Raw genomic sequence first — 12,218 nt, 5'->3', positions numbered from 1 at the left:
AAACAATTTACTTATTATTCCAAACCGAATCAGTCAATGTCAAGGATAGATCAGATTTGGATCTCGAGTGAATTGACACCAAGAACCCAACAGATAGAAATCCAACCGAAAGTAATTTCTGACCATAATCCAATAGAATTTGAATTAAGAAGCCTTGAAGAAAGAACTTTCAGATGGAGAATGAAAGATTATCTCTTAGACGACCAGAAAATAGTTGAAAAAGCGCAAAAGAAGCTAACAGAATATTTTGTAGACAATTGTAATAAAGGTACAAAGGCTAAAGTTGTATGGGATGCAAGCAAGGCAGTAATGAGAGGATTCTTCATTCAGCAAAACTCAATCAAAAATAAAAATAGAGAAAAAGGCAAAAAAGAAATTTTGAAGCAAATAATGGATAATGAACAAAAATTAATTAAGAAACCAAACAACTTGAAGATAAAAGAAAAGATTAAAGCTTTACAAGCGCAGTTTGCTATCATAATAAACAGAGAAGTGGAATGGAATATAAAGAAACTGAGACAAAGAAATTTTGAATTTGCGAACAAATCAAGAAAATGGCTTGCATGGCAAATTTAAAAAAGGAAGGAACAGAACACAATAAATAAAATTACAGTAGAAGGAGAAGAGATAACCAATCCGAAGGAAATTAGAAAGGGGTTCCTGGATTATTATAGAAGACTATACAAAAACAGAGAAAGAAACAACCTGAGGAAAATAGAGAGATATCTGAAAGATAAAAAGGTGCAGAAGATCCCGACTGGAAAAAAAGAGCAACTGAATACCCCAATTGAAATAGAGGAGATAAAAGAAGTGATCAAAGAATTAAAAAGGGGGAAAGCTCCAGGGCCTGATGGATTCACCGCTTGTTATTATAAAGAAATGAAATCTATTTTGATAACGCCATTGAAGGAAGTGATGAACAACATTTTAAGAGAAGGAGAAATTCTGGAAACATGGAAAGAGGCATACATTACATTTATCCCAAAACAGGACTCAGATTTAACCCAAGTCAAAAATTATAGGCCGATCTCACTGTTAAATACAGACTATAAGATATTTGCTGCAATCCTTGCAAAGAGGATGAAAAAGATTCTATTAGAAATTATACATAAAGATCAGGCGGGCTTCCTTCCAGGCAGACAGATGAAAGACAATATAAGAAATATAATTAATATGATGGAATATCTGTCTGTCAGGATTGATAAACAAGCTACAATGATGTTTGTCGATGCGGAAAAGGCCTTCGATAATATAACATGGGACTTTATGTTGAGAAATTTAGAATATATGGAGGTTGGCAAAGAGTTTTTTAATGGAATAAAAGCAATTTACACAGAACAAAAAGCCAAACTGATTATAAATAATGTAGTCACAGAAGAAATAAGGATACAAAAAGGAACAAGACAGGGATGCCCACTCTCACCGTTACTTTTTATAATGGTGTTAGAAGTTCTTTTGAATTCGATTAGACAAAATAAGGAAATAAAAGGTGTGACAATCGGCCAGAATGAATATAAGATCAAAGCGTTTGCAGATGACTTGGTAATAATGATTGAAGAACCAATAAGTACGGTAAAAGAAGTCTTGGAGGAAATGGAACAATTTGGAAGTGTGGCAGGTTTTAAATTAAACAAGAAAAAAACAAAAATGATTGTGAAGAATATGGATCAAGGTCAAATAGAAGTAATGCAACAACAAACACAGATAGAGGTGGTCAAAAAGGTGAAATACTTGGGAATATGGATAACTCACAAAAATATAGATTTATATAAAAATAACTATGAATCAGTTTGGAAGGAAATAAAAAAGGACCTGGAGGTGTGGGGAAAATTGAAATTGTCATTTTGGGGAAGGATCTCTACAATTAAAATGAATGTGCTTCCAAAGATATTATTTTTATTCCAGACTATCCCCATAATTAAGGGGAGCAGAATTTTTAAAGGGTGGCAAAGAGCGATTTCAAGATATATCTGGCAGGGCAAAAAGCCGAGAATTCAATTTAAGTTGCTAACAGATATAAAAGAAAGAGGAGGCTTTGCCCTGCCAGATTTGAAACTGTATTATGAGGCATCATGTCTTTGCTGGTTGAAAGAGTGGATTAAATTAGAAAATAACGAATTGTTGGATTTAGAGGGGTTCGATAATAGATTTGGATGGCATGCTTACTTATGGCACGAGAAAAAGAGAGTCCATAAAGGCTTTGAGAACCACATCTTCCGGGGTCCTTTAATTGAGGTATGGGACAGGTATAAAAACCTATTAGAACCTAGAACACCACATTGGCTATCACCTCTAGAAGTTATGAGTGTAAAGAGAACTAATATGAGAAGTAAATGGATAACATATGGTCAATTGTTATTTAAAGAAGGAGGAAAATGGAAAATAAAACCGTATGAGCAGGTTAAAGAACATGTATATGATTGGTTGCACTACTTCCAAACAAATGAGATGTTTAAGAAAGATGGTAAAGAACGAGGTTTTGCGGACAAGGAATCCAAATTTCAAAGTGAGGTTATAGATAACGATGGTAAAAATCTATCTAAAATGTATAAACTGTTGTTAGATTGGAATTTGAAAGATGAAGAAGTTAAGTCGGTAATGATTAGTTGGGCCAGGGATGTGGGTCATAATATACAATTTGAGGACTGGGAAAAACTATGGAAGGAGGGTCTAAAATTCACTGCTTGTATGACGTTAAAAGAAAATGTGATGAAAATGTTCTATAGATGGTATATGACACCGGTAAAATTAGCAAAAATGTATAAGACATGCAATAAGTGTTGGAAATGTAAAGATAAAGAAGGTACTTTTTATCACATGTGGTGGGAATGTAAGAAAGTGAAAGACTTCTGGGAAAAGATATACAATGAGCTGAAGAAGATTTTAAAATACACATTTATAAAGAAACCAGAAGTCTTTTTGTTAGGAATAGTAGGAAATGAGATAAAAAGGAAAGACTGTAAATTCTTTCAATATGCAATTACAGCCGCAAGAGTGTTACTGGCCCAGAAATGGAAACAACAAGAAATACCGACCGTGGAAGAGTGGAGAATGAAATTGTTAGATTACGCAGAGCTAGATAAATTGACAGGGAAGATTAGATACTTAAGAGACCAAAAGTTCATCGAGGACTGGGGGAAATTTGTGGAATATCTGGAATGTTTAAGTGAAGGACAGATGATGCTTAAGGGATTTAAAGAAGCACTGTAAAAAAGTAAGAAGTATTGTCTAAAGGGAATAGGAAAAAAGAGATAAATAATGTCAATATAAAATTGAGAAATGTGTAATTAAAATTATGACTATGGATGATTTACGGAACAGCTGAGGGAAGTCCAAAAGAGAAATAAGTTGTGAAAACGATGTGAAATTAATGTATTTTGTTTTGTTTTACTTATTGATGTTAATTAATAAAAATTATATTAAAAAAAAAATGCTGTTCTCTGACCAAAAGACAGGGCTGCAGGAGTATATAAAATCTGCCCTCTGGTCACCTGGGAGAGATCAGAGTTACTAAGCGCTGCATAATTGGACCCCTGATCACAGCTTGGCAATAGACAAACAGAACAATTAGCAAGTACAATCTGGAAATACAAGTTATTCTGCCCTTTCACACGAAGTGGCAGTTCATACACCTACCTGCACAACCAAAGGCCAGATGGTACCTAGATGATGGGCTGAATTTCACACAACATACATTTGCCTTGGCCTCAATACTAGCTACCGAATTGTCCAGGTTGGTTGACCACAGCTTCACTGAAGAAAAAAAGAGAGAGAGAAACAAAATAGGCAGGTTAAGCTGCAGTCGGTTTCCTATAATGTTTATTTATCCTTTTGGTTATTTTACCACTAACCAGAAATCTAAAAACAGAAATAAATGACACCTACTACTAATATTCTAAGGAATACACAGCAACTATTCTGAGACACCCATCCACACATAAAAAGTCTAAGAGGTTCACAATTAGAAGGCAAGTCAAAACATCAAATCCCAGCATTGAGATGAAGTTGTGCCACATTTATCCCCAAATCAAGTTCTGCTAGGATGCTCATAATTTTTTAATGTATTTATAAAGATTTGCCATTTAACTCACAGGTATGACCAATACACATTGTGTTTATTATCAAATGGAACCTGTTTTATACTTGTGGGGGGGGGGACAAGCGGGTAGAAGGATGGAGACACCCCACACACACCAGAAGAAAAGACATACAAAAGAAAGAAAAAATTATTGCTGTTGTTCTAAAAGCATGGGGGGGTGGGGGAGAGGTAAAGGACACCTGACAGTTAAGTCCAGTTGCGAATGACTCTGGGGTTGTGGCGATCATCTCATTTTACTGGACGAGGGAGCCGGCGTTTGTCTGCAGACAGTTCTTGCAAGTCATGTGGCCAGCATAACTAAGCCGCTTCTGGCGAAACCAGAAAGCAGCGCACGGAAAACGCCATTTACCTTCCCGCTGGAGCGGTACCTATTTATCTACTTGCACTTTGACGTGCTTTCGAAATGCTAGGTTGGCAGGAAAAGGCATGGGAGAGGATGGTAAAAGTATGAGGATATACATGCAGGAGAATGGCACATGAGATCTGGGGAAAAGAAACACAAAAAGAATCATCTGGACACACCAACACTTAGAATGGAAGAGGAGAGACCAGGTTTTTTGTTTTTGTTTTAAAGGTAAGAACACTCACAGGAAAGGCTCATGCAAAGAGATTTTCACAAACACGAAGGAAAGACCCAACCAGACAGAGCCATAGGCATGGTAGGTCTGGATGGCAGGACACATCTTCCCCCTTGAAGAGCCAGCAGAAGTCTTTGAAGACCCTGCCTACCAAGTCCAGTGGGAGGAATCATTTTTACAAGCGAATGTTTTCCAACCTAATCTGGTAAATGGAATCTGTTTTATACAGGGTGAGTCCTTTAAAGGGGCCCCGTGGATACAGAGTACACATGTTCCACGGGGCCTCTTTCAAAAGACTCACCCTGTATTTCGAGTGACAGAGATTCCATCTTACAGTAAACACATTGTGGATTGAACACACTTCAAGCCTCTATTCTAAAATGATGGGAACCTTTCCCAGGTGCATAAATGCATTTTAGTGCCTAAGGATGCCTGGGGCTGCTAAATTCAGACTTCTATAAGCAAGAGCAATAGATCCTTTGTCATCCAGCTGGATTCTGGTGCACTCACATAAGGTGATCTGCCAGACAACACTGATCTAACATCTCTGTGTGAGGAAAAAAACCTTGATAGGGAGAGATACATGCAATTATGGATAAGAAACAGAAAGTGTACCAGCTAATATGCCAATAGATTCAGAAATAAAATTACGTGAGCCTGGGCCTTAGGTTAGGTTTCAATGCTACCATTTCAAAACATTTATGTTATCCCCACGTTTGCATACAGAAGTAAATACAATGTGCAGGTTGATGACTTGTTGCATCATGCACCTGCTCTGGGAATTAGCAAATTGGTAGGTTGGCTCTTCCTGCCAACCTAGCAGTCTGAAAGCATGTCATAGTGCAAGTAGTTAAACAGGTACCGCTCCAGCGGGAAGGTAAACGGCGTTTCTGTGCGCTGCTCTGGTTCACCAAAAGCGGCTTAGTCATGCTGGCCACATGACCCGGAGGCTGTACGCCGGCTCCCTCAGCCAATAAAGCGAGATGAGCGCCGCAACCCCAGAGTCGGTCATGACTGGACCTAATGGTCAGGGGTCTCTTTATCCTTTTAGTATGCTGCTCTAATTTGATGGCAGGGTATCATGGCCTAGTTAGCAAGTTACAGACGTGGGTGCCCATTTCATCCTTTACTTTGACCCTTACATGCCTTGGCCTAGACACCGAAAAAGCAAAAATTCCATGCACTTTTAAGCAAGCATCACCATCCATTGACAAACCCCTCCTTTCAGCTGTAAAGGGAATAGAGAATAGGCAGCGCTCCAAGTCACCCCTGCAATACAAATGTTTTTGAGGACTGCACCCTCAACCTCCTGCCACTTTGTCAGTGCTTCTCTTGAGGTTGAAGCAGAGAATTCAAGTTAATATAACATGACTATGCAATATATTTATTCTTTTCAGACAAGTTGGAAAGGATTCTGTAAAGTATTTCCAACTTCAAAGCTATATTTAGCTGTTATTTTACTTTGGAGTAGCTATAGCTGCAGCCAAAATATGCAAGGGGATCAATTTTGTGGATATTTCTACTGCTTTTATTTAATTTAAGCTAACAGTGTTTAAAATTCTTCCCTTGAAGGAAATGTGATAGAAGAAATGCATACATTAATGACAGAAACAGGCCAAGGACTGGATGTAGTCACAACATTCTTAGCCTCCTAACCATGAACAGCAAGAAAGGAAGAGAGTGCTATGGGTCCAGTGGCTCTCTTCCTTTCTTGCATGGCTTCCTTTAACTACAGTCAGTGTTACAATGGTGTTAGCACTAACTATTGGTAACACTGGCCCATAATCCCTGGAACCATGAATTAAGCACTCTGTTTATGGAAGAATCTGGTTAATCCATTAATGCCAACAACAATACACTATGGTTAAAGAGAGAATGGGACGGGATGGGGGATTCAGGTGGATATAGAAGGTGACGGGAGCATGCAAACCTACTGCACACTTCCTGTTAGAATTCCTGCTCCGTGATTGCAGTCATTGGATTGTCATTGGATTGTCTATCACATGACAGTATATGTTTTGACTCCACAGAGTGGGAGGTGACAGAGACAGGATGTTTGTGTTACTGTGTTCCGTGAAGCGGGACTATTGTCCTTTGTTCTTTTTCTCTTTGCTGTCTGATGCTAGAGAGAGAGGGAGCCATGTTGCAGTGTTCCATGTGTGTTTATATGTAAATAAAGTAGATTAGCCAAAATGCTGAGTTGCTAAGGTCTGTTACGCAAGCTGCGCAGACTCTGCAGATCCCTAATTGTGCCAATGTCTGTTGGCATCGGTCGCTGTGATGTTCGGGCTGAAGAAAGCTTTTGAAGCTCCCGAATGATCGGCCAGGAGGGAGAGAACATGCCAGTTGGGAATGTGTCTCTGCCAGGGTCCTACTCGAGTGTAGGACGAGCTCTTGACACTTCCACTTGCCTAACCATAGTTAGAAGTCTGGGAATGCTACATCTGTACCAGGCCTAAAAGAACGCTCTGTGATGAAACCTAAGCCCTTGTTTCAGTCATCAAGAGCCTTTCCCCCAGCACCTTACCAATTATTCAGAAGATCATCAAACTCTGCTAAGGAAAACTGACATTTTGAGCCTTCATTTCTGAAACTACATAGGATCCTCCGTATGAATTTAGCCTTGGCATGTTAACTGGGCATCATCATCATCATCATCATCAGGCAGGGTGGGAGAACCCAGAGAGAAAATCAGAGTCTTACCTTTTGCATCATCAGAGCCTGAAGCCAAAAGTTTAGGATCCATCAAATTGAAGTCCACACTCCAACATCTTTTCTCATGCTCCTGTTTTGAGAAAGAGGATCACAAATGTTATTAGGTATAAATGAAAATATGTTTTGGTTAAATTAATATGATGAAACTTTACTATACTTACTGAGACTCAGATGGAAAATTTGTTTCTACTCAAACCCAAACAGCAGCTCCCAAAGAGGGAAGCTAGAGAGCTACAAGTATTATGGTATATTTTTAACTGCAGCTTATTTGCATCTTCAGAAATGAGATGCTCAGATTATTCTCGCTATGAAAGTATGTGCTTTGCCTTGTTACTGCTCTCTGGTGGGCTTTTGCCATTTTTTAAAAACAGAAAAATCAATAAATACTAAGTATCTATAGTTGCTTCTAAATGTATGTATTAACCTCCTTGTAGAACGTTCAAAGCAATATGCTGCTCTTTAGATACCAGTATTCTCAGGAGCTAGAAGAATGCCATTTAATTTCTGCTGAAAGATCCATTTCCACAACTCTATCTTCTCTGAACGTTGGGCACATATATTTAATTCCATCTAGGTAGAAACACACTCTGGAGAACTGAGTTTACAACTCAATACAGAACAATTTAAAATGGTTGGGGAGTATGGCCAAAGAATTGAAGAAAATAATCTAAGAAGTGCTCCACATCCTCTGCATATCATGCATTTCTATCAAAATCAAAAGGAAGTCCCTCTCTTGCCCAAAAATGAGTCTGCAGTAGCCCACCAAGTTGGAATCTTACCCAAAAGCACATTTATTCAAAAGTAAGCACCCCAGGCAGGCATTTCAAGCAGTTATATCATACGCCTACTCCAGAGATGCTCAGGAAATGAATGCAACCCTCTCTGTATGGCCCTTGGGACTCTCACAAGGCCACACCTCCTGCCCAGTACACATCCTGGAACTGCTTGAAGCAATTCTTGAGTGCTTTGGCCTGGTTATAATGCAACCTTGCTTGCCTGGATGGAGAGCCTGTGTAGAAACCGCTGACTTTGGTGTGGCTGCAATGTAGTCCTACTGGCCATGGGTTAAGAGTCACAGTTGTAACTCCAGCCATTCCCCCCCCCCCCGCAACCCACCCTTTGCTGCCATGCAGCCACCTGGATCATGGCCCTCAGGTTGAAAAAGGTTCTGTACTCCTGATCTACTCCAAGCACACTCACCTGCCCCTAGCTGCATCTCCTGCTCCTACATTCATGCATTATTTGCAGGTTATCTACTAGCCATTTATTCACTGGAACACATGAACTAGCTTATCTGCAATTGCTTCAGAGAAGTCTTAATAAATGGATGAAAATGTCCAACCCCCCCCCCAATTACTTCCCCATTTCTCTCCCCTATATTGGTAAATGACAGAAAGGTACTAATAGTCATTTGTTGAAAGCCCATGGTGGTCTTCTGGTAAATGTTTGAAATGACCGAATTATGAGGCTAGTTTTTGGCCCTTACTCCAGGGCCAGGAGAAATGTTACCCTCTGTCCCCCATCATTAATAGCAGAATAGTAATTTACTAAAGACATTTTATTTTCCACTGGGGGGGGGAGGGGTAGAGAGGAAAGAGACTCTGATTTATTTATTTATTTTGCCTGTAAGTATCTACTATTCTGACATTTATCATATGATATATAATGAAAACCACAAAAGAAACTATTGTATCAAATTTCCCTGAGATCAGATGTTAAGAGGCTCACAGCACCATATATTTCTACATCTGCTTTTAGTTAACCCAGTTCAACAGCTCCCTTCACCTACAGAAAGTCTAGTGCTCGGAGCTTCTGCATGCAGAAGAGTTTTCTCAGAGACTTAGAGGGGAAAGGCCCTTATATGCATATCTGTCATGCACTGTCAAAGTAACCTGCAATCATAGAAGATCAAGAGTTTTTAATCAGAATCACTATGGTCTTAGCCACTTCTAAGACAGGAAGGACTATAGAAAACAAAGGAACTACGCTGCCTTTTTCACTAACTTCACCTCTTGCTCATTATTTTTAGATCCACAAATTATTATTGACTTCAGCAGCATTTACAAATAAATGTTGACAAAGTTGAAATGAAAAAGAAATTGACTAGATCCTTCTTTAGCAAGAAACTTGCATTAGCTGATGGCAACCACTATTTTTCGGAATCAAAAGACAGAATTTCTTTACCTGGTAGACTTTTGAACGTTGCCCTGTGAACCCATCCCACAAGATGACGGTACCTTCATAGTCACTGCTGGCCAACAGGTTTTTGTGGTAACTACTCCAGCTGATACAGCTGTAAGAGAGAAATAATCCCCGAATAAGAAAGCATCTTTAAGCTACAACTGTGTGCATGACAAAATAAGTATTCCAATAGCTCAGGGTACTTTATTTATCAAAAACAACTGTTGCCTACTTAAGGCAATTTTCACTACTTATGTGCTGATCATTCTATATTCCAAATTCTTCTTTAGGCCAATTACAGTCTAAATTCAAGAAGACATAAAGCTATAACTAAACAGTGAGTTCCATTTAACTTTATTGTAATAAACAACAGAAACTGAAGCTGAAGCTTTTCTTTCCTTATCAAAAAAACACAGAGATTACTTTTTGGTGCATTAAATGGAACTGCTGAAAAAACCCTGTTCATTCTCATAAATCTGTCTGAGGTAACAACGCCATACTGCTGGAATGAAAAGCATGTAATCACCCTGAGGGTATGTATGTGGAGATGGTTCAGTTTGCAGCTCATTTTAAAAAAGGGACTGCTGTTCATAAAACTGTCCATGATCTGGCTAGGTCCAGCATCTCAGCAAGACACTGATCCTTGCTCCCTACCTGTAAGCTTGTTCCTATTGCCAACTGCCAGACCCCACTAACCAGAGTCACCTGTTATTTATCCATATGACAGGAAACTATATGTCATATGATCTTCTTTATCAGTATCTGAGATTTCAGAATATAGACATTTAAAGAGTAGTGGAAATAAAATTGAATGTACAGGTAAGGTGTGGGTCAGCGTAATTTAAATACAATAAAACAAGGAAAAGCAAAGATGACATTTCAGTTCTTCATTGGGCAGCACAGTAAGATCAATGCAGCACTGCAATACCAAGTAGAGCAAGTAATAAAGATCTTTATAACTATAATGAAGATCTTCCACAATCCTTCCATTTTACTCTTTCCAATAAAATTGTTTAATAAAGGCTAGGCATAGAGGACAGGGTCTTTCCTACAAGTCTTTTTTCTTCTATCACAGGTGCCATTCCTCAATGGGCCACCCCCTCTCTGTGGGATGAGAGGTCAGACATGTAGCAGAAATCTAGAGGCTGAATCCAAGTCTCTTTCCTTCACATACTGAGTAGTTTCCAAATAGTATGCACTGCTATCAAGATATATTTCACTTCCTAACAGCAAAACTGTAACTGCATTAAAGCAATGTGTCTCAATCGCCAGTGGACACAGGGGATCAATAACCCAAACTATTTTGAGGGGGAAACTATACTGATTAGGTAAAAGGTAAAGGTACCCCTGCCCGTCCGGGCCAGTCTTGACAGACTCTGGGGTTGTGCGCCCATCTCACTTAAGAGGCCAGGGGCCAGCGCTGTCCGGAGACACTTCCGGGTCACGTGGCCAGCGTGACAAAGCTGCATCTGGCGAGCCAGAGCCGCACACGGAAACGCCGTTTACCTTCCCGCTGGTAAGCGGTCCCTATTTATCTACTTGCACCCGGAGGTGCTTTCGAACTGCTAGGTTGGCAGGCGCTGGGACCGAGCAGCGGGAGCGCACCCCGCCGCAGGGATTCGAACCGCCGACCTTTCGATCGGCAAGCCCTAGGCGCTGAGGCTTTAACCCACAGCGCCACCTGTGTCCCAGTACTATACTGATTAGCACCTCCCAAGTCAGTATCCCCATTTCCCCAAGCAGGTGTGTGCCTGCAAGCTTCAATGATTCATTATTCCAGCAGAATAGACTAGGGTGGTATCTTCAGATGAAGTTCTTCATTCTCTCCTCCTTACACATGTTTCCTCACAATATTGAATTTTACAGTAGCAGTCACCACCTAGGGTGGGATGATTAAAAAGAGGCTCTTGATCACCCTACAGGAACCAGCAACCGGATCACAAAGAACAGCTTGAAAAACGCGACAGCCAAAAGCAAGCTTTGCTGAACCAGTGGTTCAATATTATAAAATACCCATCAAATGTAAGGGAGCCATGTAGGCCTCAGTAATGCATCCACTGGTCCACACAGAACTGGAAGACATGAAAACAATCTCTCTTCTTTACCCACATCCCCATTCACCTTCTCCTAACAGATGGGACAAGAAGAAGATGGGAGGAGTTCCCAAGACCTACAGAAACATCAACTGACTTTTGGGAGAACAAAAAAATGACTTTTGAAATAATGCACAGATCTAAACTGACAGTGGGTTTAGAAACCAGAAAATCCTAGCCATGTTAACAACCATCAGAGACTACTTCAGGTACAGAGAGGATGTGGGGACATTGATGGTAAAGGTCTTGAGCACTACACATTTTGGTTCCCACAGTGACCAATGCACCATTGGAGGATAAACAAAGCAGATTGCCCTTAATAACCTAACAATGTGCAGATACAATTATATCTTGCCTGTCAATTAAAAGGGGAGGGAGAATCCATCTTGTGTGTACAAGAGCCAGTACAGTAGCCTAGTTCTCTTTATGTTTAAGAGATTGATTTCAGGTCTCTGTCATTTTTCAAAACTGCTGGAATAGGCTGAATTTAGCCTTAAATAGATTAATATTTTCAGGTGCACACCAGACAGGCAAACTGCCATGTAAGAACCA

The 12,218-nt window shown here is 39.8% G+C and overlaps 1 protein-coding gene across 3 annotated transcripts in view; it reads right to left on the bottom strand.

The window, feature by feature from the left end:
- The window catches only part of COP1 (COP1 E3 ubiquitin ligase), a 121,034-nt gene that overhangs the window by 49,642 nt on the left and 59,174 nt on the right, over positions 1–12,218 (bottom strand). For all 3 annotated transcript variants that reach the window (XM_079981353.1, XM_079981352.1, XM_079981354.1), the window contains exons 13-15: positions 9,577–9,685; positions 7,381–7,462; positions 3,637–3,753 (exon numbers count right to left, since the gene is read on the bottom strand). In XM_079981353.1, coding sequence (XP_079837479.1) covers positions 3,637–3,753; positions 7,381–7,462; positions 9,577–9,685 — 308 coding nt within the window. The remainder of the gene's footprint in view (positions 1–3,636; positions 3,754–7,380; positions 7,463–9,576; positions 9,686–12,218) is intronic.

This window comes from Podarcis cretensis (assembly GCF_951804945.1).
Source record: "Podarcis cretensis genome assembly, chromosome: 6".
NCBI lineage: Eukaryota > Metazoa > Chordata > Lepidosauria > Squamata > Lacertidae > Podarcis > Podarcis cretensis.
This window is presented reverse-complemented; position numbering and strand designations above follow the sequence as displayed.